At 37.0% G+C, this 21,998-nt stretch overlaps 1 protein-coding gene across 1 annotated transcript in view; it reads right to left on the bottom strand.

Annotated features, from left to right (window-relative positions):
• The window catches only part of ank3b (ankyrin 3b), a 134,584-nt gene that overhangs the window by 78,436 nt on the left and 34,150 nt on the right, over nt 1–21,998 (bottom strand). Inside the window, exons 2-7 of the mRNA XM_073866709.1 lie at nt 20,501–20,602; nt 18,742–18,840; nt 16,775–16,873; nt 15,955–16,053; nt 8,116–8,301; nt 3,140–3,238 (exon numbers count right to left, since the gene is read on the bottom strand). Coding sequence (XP_073722810.1) covers nt 3,140–3,238; nt 8,116–8,301; nt 15,955–16,053; nt 16,775–16,873; nt 18,742–18,840; nt 20,501–20,602 — 684 coding nt within the window. The remainder of the gene's footprint in view (nt 1–3,139; nt 3,239–8,115; nt 8,302–15,954; nt 16,054–16,774; nt 16,874–18,741; nt 18,841–20,500; nt 20,603–21,998) is intronic.

Here is a 21,998-nt window from a genome sequence, read left to right as displayed (position 1 = left end):
GTGTTCAAAGCTTTTATTTATTCTAGGACACATTCATTGTCCATACAATCTGACAGATATGACCTAACAGGTGTTGTGAGGAACCACAACTGTTCGGGACAGTTGAAGTGAATTTGGTGGACGATGGTGGGAGAGTTTTTACTGAATCATCCAGTGTTTATGTTTACAGGATGGATGCAGTGCACACTAATGCATGTAGCCTAATGATTCTTGTACAGTATATTATTCACAACATGAAGTCACAAGTTCAGATCTGAGGATTTAGATTTCACTTGGACTGAGAGTCAAGGAGGAGTACAGTTACAGCCTATGAGTACAGTATGTTTACGTGTGTGTGTTATAATGGAGGGACACTAACAGCTGTGGAGAAACACACATCCACATGAAGACATGTTCTCTCTGTATGTGCCCTCTCATTCTCTATTAAAGGGCTTAACGGGTCCACTTAGATCCAAAAACCTGAGGTCCGACCCAAGACCTGACCCGGTTCGGGTCTAAAAGTTTCACGGATTTTAAAGGTTTCACCTTTATTTTAAAATGAATGTCTTTTGCCGAATGGACACCTCGCGTGTGTGCATCAAGTCCTTTGGTGGTGCATGACATGTTGGGCTATATACTGCACACACATCGGTGCCATTTACAATTAGGTCAAGTCGGGTTAAAAAAATTGCCACTGGGTCGGGCCGGACTCAGGTCTAATTTTTTTCTCGGGTTTGCCTCGTGTCGGGTCTTTCTTTAAAAATATATATTTATGCATTCGGGTAATTTCGAGTCGGGTACATTTCTTTGGACCCGAGAAGACCTCTACTCTCTAATGCTGCAAGAGTGGGTGATTTCAATGTTAAGTCAATGTGAAGACACGTTGACGCACGTCAGGAGGTCTTGCAGCGCGAATGAGGCGTGTTGCACAAATTGAGCGTTGCCGCAGCAAACGCGCGAGTTGAAAAATTTAAACTTTGGCGGAAAAACGTGCCGCGTTAACCAATCAGGAGCTTGCTCTAATAGTGACGTGATTACAGGATGCTAGTGGAATCGCAGAAGCCCCTCCCATGACGCAATTTTCCGCATTAATGTCTCGATGACTAGAATTTCACACTGACTTTTTCGCGCGAATGAAGCGAGTAAACTCAAAATGTTCAAGCGGCAAACTAGACATGGAAGATGCGTATTTGACTCCTCAAACAAGTATGGTTACTATTGGTTTTGTTAATAACTAAATTAATACCTAGCTTTGAAGTAGAAGCCCAGGCAAATAATGACAAAGTGTATAGAGTACAACTATTCTACAGATTATTTTTAAAAATAATTGTGGTGACAAAAACACATGTTGTATACAGTATGTTAGTACACTCAAAATGTTCTGTTATCCTTCATTGTGCAGGTAAGAAAATGAGAGGCATTTTTAGATAAAGAGTTTTACAATCTCCATCACAATATGCTGTGATTTTTTACCTGGCTTTAAGTGTCTGATTGACTGACGTCTCATGAGTTCAGTGTTGTAGGAGATCGTTTCAATCGTTTATTAAAAGTTATTGGTTCAGATGAGTCATAGTTCGTGTATTTAGCGGAATACGCGTTGTAAACTAATCCCAGCTGGACATCGCGAAACATTTCTGTAAACGAGATGGAAAACATTCTCTCGCTGGATGCGCGTGAGCGTGCGCGAGAGAGGGAGAGAAAGAACGAGCAGATACTGTATGTTTCTAAATTCAAAGGCTGCAGCCTGCGGAGGTCGCATATGCAGCGTCATCAAGCCTGGTTTATTTAAGTTAACTGACCATTACATTAGCAAGTCATACGCATATTACAACTATTTACTATAAACGAAGAATAATATTTAACTTTATAATTGTTAATATTCTGAGTCTTGATGACGTATGCAGCCTGGAAATGCGACTTCCAGACACTGCAGCCTTCTCATTAAGACACGGCCACTCTAGCAGTGCGCGCGTGCGGAGCACTGCTCGTTCTTTCTCACGCAATCATCAACATTAACACTATAATTAAATTACAAAAATACTTTGGTGGGACAAAAATTTGTTTTGGTGGCTGCTAAAAAAATTCAAAGTAGGAAATAACCTGCAAAAAATAAAACAATAAAATGTTCTGTAAGCTCTCGCTGGCCACATAATTAACATAATTTGTAAACTCTCGCGGGCCAGATGAAATGAGGGGGCGGGCCGGATTTGGCCCGCGGGCCTTGAGTTTGACACCCTTGGTCTAATGGATCCTACATTGTAATCGTGTATTCAGCTCTGTTACAAAATAAAAGGTTTCAAAACCCTCTAATTGCTGACATGTTTTTGCCGAATTAGGCTCTTATGTTTAGGTTTAGCAATTTCATTTTAACAGCAACAAAAATGTCACTAGTTTGTAAGGGGTGTGTGCACAACAAAGCTTTTACCCCATCAAATTTGCATGTTTTTGCTGCAAAACCTTCTAAGTGAACACAAGCTTTTGTGGCATAAAACTTTCATTTTGAAAAAAAATCCACTTCTTTGGACAACAATTGCAAAATCCCCTAATATATTAAATTTAGTTCCGCATTTTATCTACAGCCTTGACTTCCACACTGCTGCCTCCTTAAATCCATTCCACTTTGCTCATTTAGAGTCCATATAATTTAAACACCCGCGAAACAAACCTTTTAGGCTATAAAAGCAATTGTTTAATTAAAAGGCACCAGGATATAGGAAAATAGCATCTACTCCAGTAAATGTTTTGGACTTTCGACGCCCATGGATGCAACAAGAAACATTGCATTGGAGCTCCTCAAAAAATTTCATGCAACAGAGTGAAAATAATAGGGCTTAATTAGCTTTAAATCTGTACTGTTACGACATGAGTTTAGTCAATATCTGAGCTTACATTTTTGAAAAAAACATTGTGATATATTTCAATTTTTTTTTTATAAAATGGATTTCCCATTTATGTGTATGTGTGGGACGAGCATGGTATGATGATAAAACATCAAAATGATCAGAAATCAAAGCTTATACAACTAAGCTTCTTGGCATCAAATTCAGTCCATGATTAAACATATGAGGTGTTTTCAACAGTCGTGCCCTGACTCTACTATCGCTGCTACATACATGAAGTCCTCATATTCCTTTACTGAGCATCAGCTGGCTTTTCTTACCCGTGCTTTGAAATCTACAGCCGCCCCACGGTTCAGGAGCAGCGTCGCTACATTGATGTTTCCATAGTGAGCTGCTATGTGTAGAGGAGTAAAACCACTCTAAAGAGAGAGAGAGATAAAGAGAAATAAAGCACAGGGGTCAACATGTCACATGCTGAACTCTGAGGGTCTTGACCTCTGATCACCTGACCTGACCTCATCCTCAACATAGGAGATCAGGTCAGGTGTGGTGAAGTAAATCATGAGAGATCTGCACAGATACAGTTGGGAGCACACATCCTTCAGCTGATTTCATCCTTTGCACCAAACCCAATCAAGCCAATTCAGGGTTTCATGTCATGTTAACCATTATGTTATTATGTTAAACCAATTAGTTTATATGGTGCCATGAAGCTATAGGAAGGATGTGCTTTCCTCAGATGAATGAAGCCTATAGCCTCCGAAACCCTCAGCAAATGTGAATTAACATACAGAAAGACAGAAAGCTTTAGATGGACCCATGATTCCAGTTGTGCAAACATGCATACAATGCACTGCATGTGCAGTTTTATCCATATCATTAGAATGAGTGTTCTAATATTTCTTATATTTAAAAGTAAAGGTCAGTACATATTATTGAGCTACATATTACACACATCTTAACAGAAGTAAACAGACCTCAGGGGTTTTGAGAGTCCAGTTTTAGCTTTTGATTAAAGTCAGACTCTGTTATTGCCTAAAGACTGTCAGTGGTTAATACTCGATATATGTCATGCAGTGCAAATCTGAGCTGTTAACAAGTTACAGGACAGCTGGAACAATTCTGGCAGCCATGCGGACTGTGAGAAGAGATGAGAAAGAAATGACAAGAGGAGAGATCAGATGTGAAGAGAAGAAATGAAAGATAATAAAATATAAAATGATGAGACAAGAGCGAAAATAAGAAGAAAAGACAATGAGAGAAGACCTGTCATGAGAGCCAAAAGAGAGAAGAAATAAACAAAAAGTAGATAAGACGAATGCAGAAGATTTGTGATGAGAGGAGACACAAAGATGATAGCTATAATGAGACCAAATCAGCTGAGATGAGACAAGATGAAATGGCAAAGAGAAGAGATCAGATGAGAAGAGATCAGAAGAGTTGAGAAGAGAACAATACAAAACAGAGGCAACAGTAAGATGAGAGCCAAAATAAGAATATAAAAGCCAGCAAGAGAAGACAGATTATGGAGAACATAAGAGCCAAGATGAGATGAGATGGGACATTAAGATGAGATATATAAGGAGACCAAAAGAGCTGAGATGATAAGAGGTAAAACAAAAGATCCGCGATGAGATGAGACACAAAGATGAGAGCTGTAAGGAGATCAAAAGAGCTGAGATGAGACGATAAAAGGTAAGAACATAAGAGCCAAGATGACAAGAGATGTGACAAGAAGAGACATAAAGATGAGATCTATAAGGAGACCAAAAGAGCTGAGATGAGACGATAAGAGGTAAAAACATAAGAGCCTAGATGAGATGAGAAAAGATGAGATGAGACACAAAGATGAGATCTATAAGGAGACCAAAAGAGCTATGATAAGACAATAAGAGGTAAAAACATAAGAACCTAGATGAGATGAGACAAGAAGAGATGTGATGAGATGAGACAAAAAGATGAGAGCTGTAAGGAGATTAAAAGAGCTGAGACACTAAGAGGTAAGAACATAAGAGCCAAGATGAGATGAGATGAGATGAGATGTGATGAGACACAAAGATGAGAGCTGTAAGGAGACAAAAAGAGCTATGATGAGATGCTATGAGGTAAAAATATAAGAGCCGAGATGAGACCAGAAGAGATTAGATGTGATGAGATGAGACACAAAGAGGAGAGCTGTAAGGAGACCAAAAGAGCTGAGATGAGACAAAAAGGAGGTAAAAACGTAAGAACCTAGATGAGATGAGAAGAGATTCGATGTGATGAGACGAGACAAAAAGATGAGAGTTGTAAGGAGATTAAAAGAGCTGAGACAATAAGAGGTAAGAATATAAGAGCCAAGATGAGATGAGATGAGATGAGACAAGAAGAGATGTGATGAGATGCGACACAAAGATGAGAGCTGTAAGGTGACCAAAAGAGCTATGATGAGATGCTATGAGGTAAAAAGAGAGCCGAGATGAGACAAGAAGAGATTAGATGTGATGAGATGAGATGAGATGAGACACAGAAGATGAGAGCTGTAAGGAGACCAAAAGAGCTGAGATGAGACAATAAGAGGTAAGAACATAAGAACCTAGATGAGAAGAGATAAGACAAGAAGAGATGAGATGGAACATAAAGATGAGATCTATAAGGAGACCAAAAGAGCTTTGATGAGACAATAAGAGGTAAAAACATAACAACCTAGATGAGATGAGAAGAGATTGGATGTGATGAGACGAGACAAAAAGATGAGAGCTGTAAGGAGATTAAAAGAGCTGAGACAATAAGAGGTAAGAATATAAGAGCCAAGATGAGAAGAGATAAGACAAGACAAGAAGAGATTAGATGGGACATAAAGATGAGATCTATAAGGAGACCAAAAGAGCTATGATGAAATGATAAGAGGTTTAAACATAAGAGCCTAGATGAGATGAGACAAGAAGAGATTAGATGTGATGTGATGAGATGAGACACAAAGATGAGAGCTGTAAGGAAATCAAAAGAGCTGAGATGAGACAATAAGAGTTAAGACATAAGAGCCAAAATGAGATTAGATGAGATGAGACAAGAAGAGATTAGATGTAATGAGATGAGACACAAAGATGAAAGCTGTAATGAGACCAAAAGAAATGAGATGAGACAATAAGAGGTAAGAGCCAAGATGAGATGGGATGAGACAAGAGATTAGATGTAATGAGATGAGACACAAAGATGAGAGCTGTAAGGAGACCAAAAAGAGCTGAGATGAGACAATAAGCGGTAAGAACATAAGAGCCAAGATGAGATGAGATAAGACAAGACAAGAAGAGATTAGATGTAATGAGATGAGACACAAAGATGAGAGCTGTAAGGAGACCAAAAAGAGCTGAGATGAGACAATAAGCGGTAAGAACATAAGAGTCAAGATGAGATGAGATAAGACAAGACAAGAAGAGATTAGATGGGACATAAAGATGAGATCTATAAGGAGACCAAAAGAGCTATGATGAAATGATAAGAGGTTTAAACATAAGAGCCTAGATGAGATGAGACAAGAAGAGACTAGATGTGATGTGATGAGATGAGACACAAAGATGAGAGCTGTAAGGAAATCAAAAGAGCTGAGATGAGACAATAAGAGTTAAGAACATAAGAGCCAAGATGAGATTAGATGAGATGAGACAAGAAGAGATTAGATGTAATGAGATGAGACACAAAGATGAGAGCTGTAATGAGACCAAAAGAAATGAGATGAGACAATAAGAGGTAAGAGCCAAGATGAGATGAGATGAGACAAGAAGAGATTAGATGTAATGAGATGAGACACAAAGATGAGAGCTGTAAGGAGACCAAAAAGAGCTGAGATGAGACAATAAGCGGTAAGAACATAAGAGCCAAGATGAGATGAGATGAGATTAGATGAGATGAGATGGGACATAAATATGAGATCTATAAGGACACCAAAAGAGCTCAGATGAGACGATAAGAGGTAAAACATAAGAGCCTAGATGAGATGAGACAAGAAGAGATGTGATGAGACACAAAGATGAGAGCTGTAAGGAGACCAAAAAGAGCTGAGATGAGACAATAAGCGGTAAGAACATAAGAGCCAAGATGAGATGAGATGAGATTAGATGAGATGAGATGGGACATAAATATGAGATCTATAAGGAGACCAAAAGAGCTCAGATGAGACGATAAGAGGTAAAACATAAGAGCCTAGATGAGATGAGACAAGAAGAGATGTGATGAGACACAAAGATGAGAGCTGTAAGGAGACCAAACGAGCTGAGATGAGACATTAAGCGGTAAGAACATAAGAGCCGAGATGAGATGAGACACAAAGATGAGAGCTGTAAAGAGACCAAAAGAGCTGAGATGAGACGAGGTAAGAACATAAGGGCTGAGATGAGAGGAGACAAGAAAAGAAGAGATGTGATGAGATTGGACACAAAGGTGAGAGCTATAAGGAGAACCAAACAGCGGAGACAAGATTAGAAGACACAAAAGGATGATCAGAGTAAAGATGAAAGGAGAAGATCAGTAGCTGTTTCTTCTGGCACCTGCTGTGAAGGGGGGAAAGTCATGCAAGAGACAGAATGAGCTCAACACTCTGCAGCTGAGGAGCTTCATATATCTGACATGTGGACATATGTTGGATAAGCACAAAAAGTGCAGCAGTCAGGCAACGCTTTAACAGTGCATCTAAACAACATGTGGGGTTTGATTGTTATTATGGTAAAGTTAGAACTCTCTCAGCTGCAGACCTCCACCGGTCTTTTCACTTCATGCTAGTTTTCTGCTGCCCGTTAGTGACAGAAGCATCATTCTACTGAGGCATAAAAAAGCAACAGACAGGGGCGGGGCGGGGCAGGAGGGGGCGGAGCAGCAGTGACAGGTGTGCAGTGTTTTGTTTGTGTATACCTCTGTTGTTCTATTCACCATCATCTAGAGAGACCATCAGAGCAGGAGAGAGAATGATCTTATTAGTGTTCACAAAGTCACAATGGGAGCATCAAGCTGACCACGCGGTGAAGAGCAACACCAAATAACAAATCACATGACACTAAGGCCTTAACTGGATGGTGCACCTGCCAGAGATCTAAAGTGGACTGTTAATATTTCTGTGGTTTGTCAACGAATGTGACAGAACGACGCTTTGTGTAGTGTAAATGTACTAAAATTTACAAAGAAATTCAGATAAATTAATTAAATCCACCATATTTGACCTGTATTATCATAGATTGTGTGTTAAGTGGAAATCTGCACCATCAAGCACCATCGAGTTCTGAACACAAACCAATAGAAAGTCTGCTGAAAGATCTGACAGTACCTTGGATTCGATGTCTGCATTGTGATCGTTCTGCAGGAGTAGCGCTGCCGCTTTGGTGTCGTCCTTGCGCGCGGCGATGTGGAGGGCAGGTAACCGTACCTTACCCTTAGTGTCATTCTCAAGGAGCAGAGACACAACCTGATCATGACCCTGCTGAAGAGCTACGGCCAGAGGAGTAAAACCATCCTACAAACACACACACGACAATAATCAATGAGGATTACAAATATATAGTTTGTGTAAAAAATACTAATTCTCCGACTTTAATCCATCTTAAAATGAACAAAACAATATTGATTCGGGAAATCCCTCAATTGCTTCCTAATGTGTGTTTAACTTTAGAGGATAAAAAACTTTGTATTTTTTGTATGTCGTATATCATCTTTTTTTAGTTGCTCCACTTTAAAAAAAAAAAAAAAAGAAGAGGATCACGCCGAAAGGTCAAGTGAAGTCTTCACCCACAAAATAAAATGTGATGAGTGAAAGTATTTCATGTTCAAATCCAATGATAACAATAATATTAATCTGTTACATTTATATAGCATTTTTCTGCAGGACTTAATGTGTTTAAAATGTGCAGCATCCACCTGATTTTTTTTGCATCTGCAATGTCCAATGCAAAACGTTCCTGTTGTTTTAAGTTGTTCATGTATTTTATTGTCGTGCATTTACAATGTTTTTGTTTTTCAATATTACAATGTGTGTGCATTGTTCAGTTTGATCATCAATGTTAGTTGCTCAAAGGAAAAGTGAACTGTAATTGAACAATTGTGTGGGCCTATTGTTAATGTAAATGTGTCCCATACTGCAAAAAAATTAATTTATCTGGCCAGAAATATATATTAATATATGCTAAATACATTTTGTAAAAAAAGTAATGCTCAATTGAATATATTTTTGAATTTTGAAATATATTTAGTTGTAGCCTTCATATGTTAACATATATTTCAAAATGTATTTCAAGGAGAAGCAAATACATTTACAGTCCATCCGGCAAAAATTTATTTATATATATTTTAAATATATGCTAAATACAAGTTAATTTTATAAACTGTATTTTTAAAGTTGAAAATATATTTAATTTTAACCTTTTCAAAACTCTTATGTTAACAGTTTCATAACATAAACAAAGTTTTTCCTTACAATATGACATGAATATATTTCCTCGGATTGAAATGTGGGCTAAATATATTTGTTAATGCTTTACAATTTATTTACATTGAAAATATATTTAAAAATATACAAACAAAAATCCAAAATATATTGTTGGGCAATTTTTTGTATATTTTGAATATTATGATATTTATTTTTTTGCCATATAGGGTATTTTTCAGTGATATACACTGTAAAAAAATCAGTAGAAACTACAATGTTATTGCAGCTGGGGGTTGCCGGTAATCCACCGCAGATTTAAATGTATGTTATTTACTGGCAAGAGTTTGTTCAAAGTTAAATTAATTTTAAATATTAACAAGTCTTTATCTTTACAGAATAAAACCATACAATAACAGCCTCATGCAAAGCATTCTGGGAACCAGAAATCATAATCAACCTTTTTCTGTTTTTGCTTCAGATTTTGTTTTCCAAAATGTTTTGCTTGATGCTGTTTTTTTAGTTTTACTCTGTAAAGACAAAGACTTGTAAATGTTCAATGTTCATTTAACTTTGAACAAAATGTTGCCAGTAAAAAACATACATTTAAATCTACAGTAAGTTACTGGCAACCCAGCTGCAATTTCTACGGATTTTTTTTACAGCTAACTGGGAGGAATTCAGTTACCAGCATTTATAGGACTTCCGCTTCCGCCCGCATGGAGTGAGCAGCAGAGAAAGGGAGCTCCTCAAATAAATAAGTAATAATTGCTCAATAGACTAATCAGTCGTGCAAACCTTTATCAGTCTTGTTAAGGAGTCTTTGCTACGTATATTTTGACATGAAACCGAGTTCGTGCAAAAAAGTTACATCGACGAATCAGCGTAATACGAAGGTGGAAAGTGGCGAAAGAAAAATGGACGAACATGTGCAACACGATGATTCTCCTATTTCACTAAGTGCACTTAGAGCAGAACTGCACACACACAGAGAAGCTGTGATTAAGGACATTAAATCACAAATTGAAAACCTACATCTGGAAATGCAAAAGAATCGAGAAGAGATGAAAGCAGACATGCGCGCGCTGCGAGAGGAAATCTTTCAGGAGCTGGCTGCCTTACACAAAGCGCAGGCCGAATCGGTGAGTGAGTGCACGGAGATAGGGAAAGCACTGAGTGAAACGATGGACAGGGTGACCGCAATAGAACAGTCCCATGAAGTCATGACCAAAGAACATAAGAGAATACGTGAAAAATGCATGGATTTGGAGAATCGAAGTCGGCGACAGAATTTAAGATTCGTTGGGGTTCCAGAAGGAGCGGAGGCGGGAAATCCAATTCGTTTCACTAAAGACTTGCTGATGGAGCTATTCGGAGCCGATGACTTGGGGGATTCCAGTATGACTGTGGACCGTGCGCACAGGACGCTCGCGCCGAAGCCGAAACCGGGAGAGAGGCCCCGAGCAATAATCGCCCGTTTTCACTACTATTCTGACAAGGAAAAAATTCTGAAGCTGTCCAGGAATAAAGGCCGTCTTTACTATAAGGGATCCCCGGTACACATCTTCCCAGATGTGTGTCCAGAGGTTGGCAAACTACGCGCCGCATTCAATCCAGTGAAAGCCAAACTACGCAACGCCGGGATAAACTATAGTCTGTTCTACCCAGCCAAATTGGCAATCATCGTGGAAGGAATCAGGTACACCTTCGAACACCCTCGAGAAGCTGAGAAATTTGTCGAGAAGAAATTTCAAACCTGATAGCCGAACTGTAGCCTATATGATAGGCTGAGGTACCGCATTTGTTAACATTTACACTACAGCACGCAAGCAAAGACTCATATTATTTAAACATATCTTTGGACTCTTATGGTGACTAAATCTATAGTCAAATCTACCAGGAAAAGAACTGTAATTTAACCTGACAAATGTTAAAGTGTAAGAATTACAAGTGTTAATAGGTCTATAGAGCATTTTTTTTTCTTTATTATTTTCAGAAAGGAGCTAAGTGGTAAGTCAGTGTGATTGCTAACCTTTTTGTTGGAATGATGGTTAAAAAGGGATTTCTAAACCTGCTCTATTCGTTTTTGTATAACTCTCAATCAGAGAAAAGTGAAAGGAGCTACTGTTCAAAATGTTCATGTTGTTCGAAGTTGTTAAAGAAAACGAATTGGCACTTTTTTTTTACTTTTTTTTTCCCTTTTTTTTCTTCTTTTTTCCACATCCCCTCTTTACAAAAGCAACTCTTTATAATACTTTTCGAGTCTCTTAGCCTGAAATGAAAGTAAATGCTGCCAAGAAAAATTCAGTTCAATTTGTCTCTTGGAATTGTAAGGGGCTTAACGGGGCTATTAAACGAGGTAATGTATTATCTCACCTTGGAAGACTGGGGGCAGATATCGCGTTTTTACAAGAAACGCATTTAAGGAACCAAGACCATGGCCGATTAAAAGGAAGGTGGGTGGGACAAATCTTTCATTCAAACTTTAATTTCAAGTCTAGAGGTACAGCAATACTCATAAAGAAAAACACTCAATTCACTGCAACAAAAGTTATTTCTGACTCCAGTGGGCGTTATGTTATAATAGCAGGAAAACTCTACAACACACTAGTATTGTTAGTTAATATCTATGCCCCTAATATAGACGATGAACAATTTATATCATCTATTTTAAACATTTTGCCCAACCTAGATACACATAAACTGATAATGGGAGGTGACTTTAATTTAGTTTTAGACCCATTCTTGGACAGATCTTCAAAAAGAACAATACCCCTATCTAAATCAGCCAAACTACTACAAACATTTATGAAAAACTTTAAAATTATTGATCCATGGAGATTTACCTTCCCAAACCGACGAAAATATTCTTTTTTCTCACCCGTCCACCACTCCTATTCTAGGATAGATTTTTTTTTAATTGATTATAAGCTTTTGTCAGCGGTCTCAAACTGTGACTACGAAGCAATGGTATTATCAGACCATAGCCCCCTAAGTCTTCAGATATTATTTGAAACCAAATATGACACATTTAAATGGAGGTTTGATAATAGTTTATTGGCAGACAAGGTATTTGTAGAACAAATCAAAGCCCAAATTGGACTGTATTTAGAGACAAATAATACGACTGATGTTTCCAAATCCACAATCTGGGAGGCATTTAAAGCATATATGCGCGGACAAATTATTTCTTATAACATCCTAATCAAGAAGCAGCGTAAAGAAAAAAAAAAAAGAAATTAATGGACAGTATACTAGAAATAGATCACGAGTATGCAACTTCCCCCTCCCCAGAATTGTATAAGAAGAGGCTCTCTCTCCAGTCAGAATTTCAGTTACTTTCCACCTCAGAGACCACTGATCGACTGATACGGGCGAAAGCCACATATTATGAGCATGGAGAAAGAGCAGGTAAACTTCTGGCTCGGCAAATTAAAGAAACTGCTGCATCAAGACTGATAACGGAAATTAGGAAAGATACAGGACAAAGTACATTTGACCCACAGGAAATAAATAATATTTTTAAGAAATTTTATGTCAAACTATACTCCTCAGAATCTATTAAAGACCCAAAATGTATAGAACAGTTTTTTGAACCACTTGACATTCCATCTTTAAGTATGGAAGACAGGGATATCTTGGAACAATCACTAACTATTATGGAAATAAAACAAGCGATATCCAATATGCAAAGTTCAAAAGCCCCAGGTCCGGACGGTTTTACAGTCGAATTTTATAAATCTTTCAGTGATCAAATCTCTCCATTACTTTTAGAGGTCTTTAATGAATCACTTGAGAAAGGCTGTTTACCACCAACATTTTATCAGGCAAATATTTCTTTAATACACAAGGTAGATAAAGACCCTTTAGACCCTGGTTCATATAGACCTATTAGTCTTCTTGATGTGGACAACAAAATACTGGCCAAGGTTTTAGCCACCCGTCTCGATAAAGCTCTTCCAACAGTGATCTCCACAGATCAAACAGGATTCATCAGAAATCGCCTCCTATTTTTTAACATTAGAAGATTACTAAATATAATATACACATCTAAACCCAATCCAACCCAACCTGAAGTACTCATATCTATGGATGCTGAAAAAGCGTTTGATAGGGTTGAGTGGGATTACCTCTTTGCCACTCTGGAAAAATTTGGATTTGGTCCTACTTTTATCTCACTTATTAAATTGTTATATGTTCGCCCTCAAGCTTCTATACAAACAAACAATAATAATTCTAGCTACTTTCAATTAAATCGCTCCACAAGACAGGGTTGTCCTCTTTCACCCCTGCTATTTGCTTTAGCAATAGAACCCTTAGCAATTTCTTTACGTGCATCAACAGCCTATAGTGGAATAATGAGAGGGGGAAAAGAACACAAAGTTTCATTATATGCTGATGACCTGTTAGTCTATATCTCCAACCCCTCACAATCAGTGCCAATCATTATGTCAATCTTAGATAAATTCGGCAAAATCTCAGGGTACAAGATTAATTTTTCAAAAAGTGTTGTATTTCCAATCAACCCTAAGGACCAACTTGAAACACTATCCCACCTTCCTTTTAAAATAGTAAACTCGTTTAAATACCTAGGTATTACCATAACTAAATGCTTTTCTAAACTCTATAAAGAAAATATTCTGAAGTTACATGAATACACAGAACAGACTTTTAAGAAATGGTCCAAACTTTTCATTTCTTTAGCAGGTCGTATTAATATGGTGAAAATGAGTATCTTGCCCAAATATTTATTTGTCTTTCAGTGTATCCCAGTTTACATTACTAAAGCGTTTTTTAAAAATCTGGATAAAATGATCACCCAATTTATTTGGAATAACAAGACCCCCAGACTCAAGAAGGTATATTTACAGAGGATTAAATCAAAGGGCGGGATGGGTCTGCCTCATTTCCAGTTGTACTACTGGGCGTGTAATATAAGAGCACTTTCGTTTGGCCTACGAGAAAGACAAATAGAGTGGTGTGAGATGGAAAATGAGGCATGCTCACCTTCCTCTTGGCCAGCTTTAATTTATTCAGCTTTGTCTGCCCCCACTTTAACGCGAATAAGCAATCCGGTGGTTTCCAACTCACTCAAAATTTGGAACCAGATAAGAAGACATTTTAAATGGCACACAGGCTCTATTTTAAGTCCTTTAACTGCCAATCACACATTTCCCCCATCCCAAATGGATTCAATATTTCAGACCTGGTTCAAAAAAGGAATTCATTCCTTTCAAAATTTATTTATTAACAAAAAATTTCCGACATTTCAGCAGCTACAACAAATATTTCAACTACCTAATTCACACTTTTTTAAATATTTGCAAGCTCGCAGTTTTGCTCAAAAGAATTTCCCGTCGTTCCCTAATGAACCGTTCATTTCTCAGATGGATTCAATGTTTTTGTCGGATCCATTTATTAAAGGAGGAATATCCACCATATATAATAAATTATCACGGTTGGAATGCGATGTCTCATTAGAAAATTTAAGAGCAGCTTGGCAAGAAGATCTTAGAATAGATATCACCGACTGGCAATGGGAAGCAGCCCAAGAACGGGTTCACTCTTCTTCTTTGTGCATCAGGCATGGTTTAATACAGTTCAAGATCTTACACAGACTTCATCTATCTAAACTAAAGCTCTCAAAGATGTTCGCTTCGGTGGACCCATTATGCGACAGATGCTGTCAAACACCAGCCACACTAGGACATATGTTCTGGAATTGCCCTAGTATTCAGAATTATTGGATTTCGGTTTTTCAATTGCTATCAAAGGTGTTGGAAAGACCGATAGACCCAGACCCGATTCTGGCTATCTTTGGTACTAGTAGTGACAGTATGGAGCTCTCTAAAAGTCAGTGTATTGTGCTTGGTGTTATTACACTCCTAGCACGCAGACTGATTTTGCTTAATTGGAAACAGAAAAATCCACCTCGTTGCTCTGTCCTGGTTAAAGATATTATGTACCACCTTCAGCTCGAAAAGATTAGATTTTCTTTAAAAAACAAGACTGATAACTTTTATGCAGTATGGGAACCATTTATTAATTACTTTAATAAGACAGCAATAATTGAACCCTGATCCCATGATCCCAATTTTTTTTTTTTCTCTTCCCTTCTCTCTTTCTTTTTCCTCTATATTATCACCTGTACTCAAATATAATTTACTTACATATGAAAGAACAGTATTGTATACTGTATCTGCAAAGTGAATATTGTTGAAATTTTTCTTTGTGCCAATGCAAAAAAACCAATAAAGAGAATGTTTAAAAACCAGCATTTATATAAAAATTTTCTATGAAATATTGATAACTAATAAATACTGAATCAAACTAAATGGAAACCATATACATAAGAATTGAATTTTCAAATTGGTTGCAATAAGAAAATTAAGCTAGCATAAATGAGGAAAAAAACTAAAATAAATCTAAAAAAAAAAAAAAGTTTATATTTAAATTTAATTTATTATTATGTATTTGCACAACTTTACATCACAAAATGCTGTCATTCATAATTCTTTCTTATGGTTGAGCTCTGAATTTTCGACTTTCATTCTCACAAACAGGCATCATTGATGTGCATTATCAAATACAGAGCATCTGGTGTTTATATTCACTGTTTTAGAGACACTACAGGTCTGCTACAGATTTAAAGACAGTAACAACATTGCTAGAAGGATGTTTCTTTATTCGGCATGCTGTAGGAATAGATATGATGGATGAATAGAAACAGAAGGTTATGTTGCTCACCTCTGTGGCGATGCTCTGGCTGGATCCGTTGTCCAAGAGGAATTTGACAACGTCCAGATGGTTCTCCTGAGCAGCCATGTAGAGGGGCGTGAAGCCATTCTGTAGGTATAACAACAGCACATACTGTATATAAACATGTTTCATTCAGGTCCTCTTTCAATATATCAAGCTAGCAGACAATCACTTGTTATTTTTTGGTATTTTAATATATTGCATGCTTTTAAGGGAGATAAAAGTTATCTGACGAGTACAAGTGTCTGAGTCTCTATTTTAAGCACAGCAGAACCAGGCTGATAAGCTCTAAAGATAAAACACACACACTCTCTCTCTCTCTCTCACTCTCTCTCTCTCTCTCTCTCTCTCGTGTTTAATTTTGGACTCCCTAAATGTAGTTTCACAGTGGTTTTCAAACTGGGGGCCGCGAGATGGTGCCAGGGGGCCCCAGTTTTATGACATTTTATGAAATACATTAATTTATCATGAATTCTGTGTAATTAAACCTAAAAATTACACTACTAACCAAAAGCACTAGTTATTTGCTTAATTTAATGTTTTTTTTTATTAAAATGTTGAGTTTTAGAACAGTTTTTTGTCACAAATTTTCTTTGGGGGGCCGCGAAGGAATGCACCATACACAAGGGGGGCCACACGCTGAAAAAGTTTGGGAACCACTGTTAAGTTTCAGTGACAAGGCATAAACACACTGCTCAAAAAGGACACACGTAATGATAAAAAATCAATATTTTAAATGCAAGTCGTTTTGGATAAAACTGTCTGCCAAATCCATGAATGTGATTGTAAGTGTAGCTGTTGACCATACCTGAGACTGGGCATTGATATTTGCTCCATTGTTCACTAGTTCTTTGACCACGTCTGTCTGTCCAGCGAGTGATGCTATGTGTAGAGCAGTGTTTCCTTTCTGCCAACAGAAAAAGCATTGGCTTAGTGTTGCAAAAGGTCATGGGTTCAATCCAAAAGGAAACAAATACTGATAAACCATATAGATTAAAATGCACAAGCTACTTTGGATAAAAGCGTCTGCCAAATGTGTAAACATAAGAATGTGATAGAGCATTAAATATCAAATTTAGAAAAAAGCTATTTTAATATGGTAAACATTTCTAAAACCTTTACGCAAATCTTAATCTTGAATATTCTTCATATGAATGAGATCTGACCTCTTGGAAGACATATAGAGTCAAAATGTAACATTAGGCGTCACTGTGCCGGTGACTTTGAGGATTTGCAGTTGTCTATAAAGTCATGTGCAGTGTTGTGACATGTGTTATCTTTAATTCATGTCTTCTACACTTCTGCATATACAGAACGCAGCACAGCTAAAGTCATTTATTTTTGATTTACTTTTTTTGTACATGATGTAAAAAACATTCTGTGAAAGTAAATCCTTGATGTACTTAAAGGGGACATTTCACAATACTTTTTTTAAAGAGGTCAAACAAATCTTTGGAGTCGCCAGAGTACATATGTGAAGTTTAAGCTCAAAATATCATCTAGATAATTTATTATAGCATGTTAAAATTGCCACTTTGTGGGTTTAAGCAAGAATGTGCCGTTTTGGGTGTGTCCTTTTAAATGCAAATGAGCTGATCTCTGCACTAAATCGCAGTGCCGTGGTTGGATAGTGCAAATTAGGGCTGTCACTTTTGAGAAAAATTTAATTCAAACGGATATCTATGCAATGTATTCGAATATATTCGAATATCTAGGTCCCCCCCGCACACATAAAAAAACACAGTAATGGAGATTCAATCACAAATTTATAAACAGTGACCGTCATAAACAGGACTGTCTGGACTACATTTTTTTACTTAATGTTTGAAACAGCAGGTTAACAACTTATGAAAAAAATCCAGATTCAAAACAGGTACAAACAATAACGTGACAACTTAAACAGCAGCAGGAGTAAGGCATATAACCAAGACCAAACGGAATCCGCGCCCGCAGATTTCGGCAGAAAATCTCCAAATATCAAACTCCTACTCGAGCGATATTGCTTAATTATATACAAACTATAATTCTATCTTGACATGCACATTAGGTTCATGTTGGTCAAATTTGATTCACAGGACTCATTGGTTTGGTGTATTAATTTTCATTATAAGAAAATAATTATTTTAGATGCGATTTTGTAATATTTACAGCTTAAATTCTCTAATATATTTTTTAAAACATTTAAAATCATTCCGCAGAATCTTCCAAACAATTTTCACAGAAAAGGAAAAAAAAGTCTGCAGAAGCCCAAGCCACGTCTTCCCTCTATTGCGCACTGTTGCCGTCATTGGTCACTTTCAGCCTCTTTCCTATTACGAGGTGTTACAGTTAAAACATGGCATTTTAAAAACCGTATGGTTTATTTATAGTTCGAATACGGATAGTTCACGTCATGTTCGAATGCGTATTAGAATATCGAATAAAAAGTGACAGCCCTAGTGCAGATTAAAGGGCAGAATTATCCCCTTCTGACATCACAAGAGGAGACAAATTTCAATGACCTATTTTTTCACATTTGCAGAGAATGGTTTACCAAAACTAAGTTACTGGGTTGTTCTTATTCACATTTTCTAGGTTGATAGAAGCACCGGGGACCCAATTATAGTATTTAAACATGGAAAAAGTCAGATTTTCATATTTAATATTGCCTGAGTAAGATCATGCCAATGACTGAAATCAATATGACCCAATCAATATCAAAATCTCATCAGACAGGGTCACATATACTTCAGCAGGTCTTTGATCATCACCTGATGCAGATTCAGATGCACTCACCTTTGTTGAGGAGTCCACAGTTGCACCAAGTTTAATCAGTTCAGCCACCACCTCCACATGACCTTCTTTAGATGCTAAATGTAGAGCATTTAACCCATTCTGTGTCAGAGAAAACAATACAAATCTCTTTATTAACAGAGAATAAATATTCTTCAGTGTATAAAAATCACATCCATCAAAAACGAATCCATAAAATTATTAAGTATCTTTTAAGGGTGAAGAGATGGGTTTTTGTAATGTTGGGTCAAAGGTCGGTCTTGTGAACATGCATACGACCGTAATTTGTAAAGTCTGAAATATAAATGTTTCCTTCACGTCAACATTTATTAACTGTATGAATTCGTTTTTGATGGATGGATGTGCGCTTTTGAGCTTTAAAAATGGGGCACTATCCAATGCCCTTATAAAGTTGTGAAGAGCCAGGATGTTATTTAGTTTAAAGGGTTGTTCACATTGTAACGATAAATATATTAGTGGCCACACCACAGGACGATAACAATAACTTGATGCTAATTCGCTCGCGAGGCCAATACACGCGCAAATCATTTACCTTCAATGCCATCAACTAATATTGCATATTTTCTTTCATAAAAACACTTCTAATTGTTCACATGTCATTAAATATATAAATATGCTGTTCTTGTTTCATTTACACAGCAGTTATAAACAGCAGATGTCCTTAACACACTGCGTTTGCATATCTCTCAACAGTAAATCTAGTAGTTTGTGTAATCTAATATCTTACCTTTTGGCGTAGTCTAGGGATGCACCGATATGGAAATTTTGGCCGATACCGATAACCAATAACTCTTTATATTTGGGGGCCAATAACCGATATATATATATATATATATATATATATATATATATATATATATATATATATATATATATATATATATATATATATATATATATATATATATATATATATATATATATATATATATATATATATATATATATATATATATATATATATATAGGCCGATAGATATTCATATTATTTTCACAATGAAAAACTCCCAGACCGCGGACATCTTGTCTTTGCGTTAGACTGGCATACTCTTCTTAAGGCCGCAACACGTGTCATCTTCGTGCTATATCACAGAAAGCACCAATCAAAACTCCACATGGCCAGCAATGAGCAAGTGAAGTGATTCAACAAACCAAAATAATCCATCATTTATCGGCTTTCATTTATCGGCCTAATTTTGCTATCAGACTGATAACCGATAATATTACAAATAAGCAGTTATCGGCCGATAACGACATGTTGGCCGTTATATTGTGCATCCCTAGCGTAGTCAATGTAGTAGAATAAAAAGCATTACGTAGTGAATTTCACATTAACTGCATCAGCGCTGGATATCTGAGGTCATTTTATGTTATGGATCTCAGCAATGAGCTTCTCCACTGAGTCATCTATCTTTTCAAATGCACGTGCACTTAAAGTTCAAATAGATTTGATTGGCTGTCAATGGTTTATAGTTCATCAGTTGGAAAAAAATCGTTCAGAAAGTGATCCCAACAATATCGTTCATGGTATCTTTATCGTTATAGTAGTGGTGTGAATTCTGCTATTCTCTTTAATATAATTTTTTTAAACTATATTTTTTATAGTTATCGTTATAATGTGAACGGCCCTTAACACTGACTGTGTTTGGCTGAAAGAAGAAAGTCTACGATGTATTTGAGGGTGAGTAAAATATGGGGTTTCATTTTGGGGTGCACTGTCCCTTTAAGAGAGAGTACAGACCTGGTTGCAGATGTTGATGTCCACACCAGACTTTATGTAATCGAGGGCTTTTTCTAGATTTCCAGCTCGGGCCGCTCTGAGGTAACTGGCATTGGTGTCAGTCTGCAAGAGAGAACAAAACAAGAATCAGATCTTCATCTTTAAAACCCCTAATAAACTAAATAAATCCAAAAGATCATATGATCAAGATTATATGCAGCTTGTTAAGATGTGCAATATTGCTTTTTAAACAATGTAAACTTGTCATTTTTCCCACTGTATGAAGCAATGGAAGCAGACACCTAAATTGTGGAAACCTTCTAAGTAGCCACCTTAAAACAATACCCCAATAACCAGTTAACAACCATATACTGTACAACAACCTGCTAATACATACAGTAGTACTCGGAGCATCTTAGCAGCACCACAGAAACACCTTAGCAACCGAACACAAGACTCTAGCATCAGCATATTTTGCATGGACATGCAACATCTTTATTTTAAATATGTAAATATTGCTTTATGATACAGAACTGAAGTGCAAACTCAAATTATTGTCAGGGGTCTTTCTGGCATCTTCTGTGTCTGATAATGGGCAGGCTGACATTTGTAATAGCAGGCACATGGATATACAGTAAACTGGCTTTAGTTATGTAAAACAGGACCTGAGGAACTGAAATGCCTAAGACCAAAAACATGCACGCAAGTGTTTTGGCCAGGTACAGTCGCTTATGAGAGTTCACCCAAAACATGTTTTATGTTTAGTCACTATGAGCGTGAAATGCGATTAACAACAGTTGTGAACCCTTTAAGTAATGACAGACCACAGGAAAAGTATCAATAAGTTTATTATAAAAGTTTATAAACTGAATGAATTTTTGACAAATTGTATATCACAAATGGTTAAAGGATTAGTCCATTTTCTTTAAAAAAAAATCCAGATAATTTAATCACCACCCTGTCATCCAAAATGTTGATGTCTTTCTTTGTTCAGTCGAGAAGAAATTATGTTTTTTGAGGAAAACATTTCAGGATTTTTCTCATTTTAATGGACTTTAATGGACCCCAACACGTAACAGTTTTAATTCAGTTTAAAATTCAGTTTCAAAGGACTCTAAACGATCCCAAATGAGGCATTAGGGTCTTATCTAGCGTAACATTTGTCATTTTTGACAAGAAAAATAAAAAATGTGCACTTTTAAACCACAACTTCTCATCTTCCTCCGGTCCTGTGACGCACCAGCGTGCAATACGTCATCACGTCAAGAGGTCACGGATGACGAATGCGAAACTATGTCCCAGTGTTTACAAGTGTGGAGAAAGAGGACCGTTCCGATGTTGTTGTACGTGGAATGATACTAATTAATGTGTTTGTGTCAGTTTATTGTTTAAAATGATCCGCAAATGTGCGTTTCATATATGTAACACATGACCTTTTAACCGCATTACGCAATCACATGAGGTCGTGCTGGCATGTCACAGAACCGGAGATAGACGAGAAGCTGGTTTAAAAGTGCAT

This window comes from Misgurnus anguillicaudatus, chromosome 4 (genome assembly GCF_027580225.2).
Source record: "Misgurnus anguillicaudatus chromosome 4, ASM2758022v2, whole genome shotgun sequence".
Taxonomy (NCBI): Eukaryota; Metazoa; Chordata; class Actinopteri; order Cypriniformes; family Cobitidae; genus Misgurnus; species Misgurnus anguillicaudatus.
This window is presented reverse-complemented; position numbering and strand designations above follow the sequence as displayed.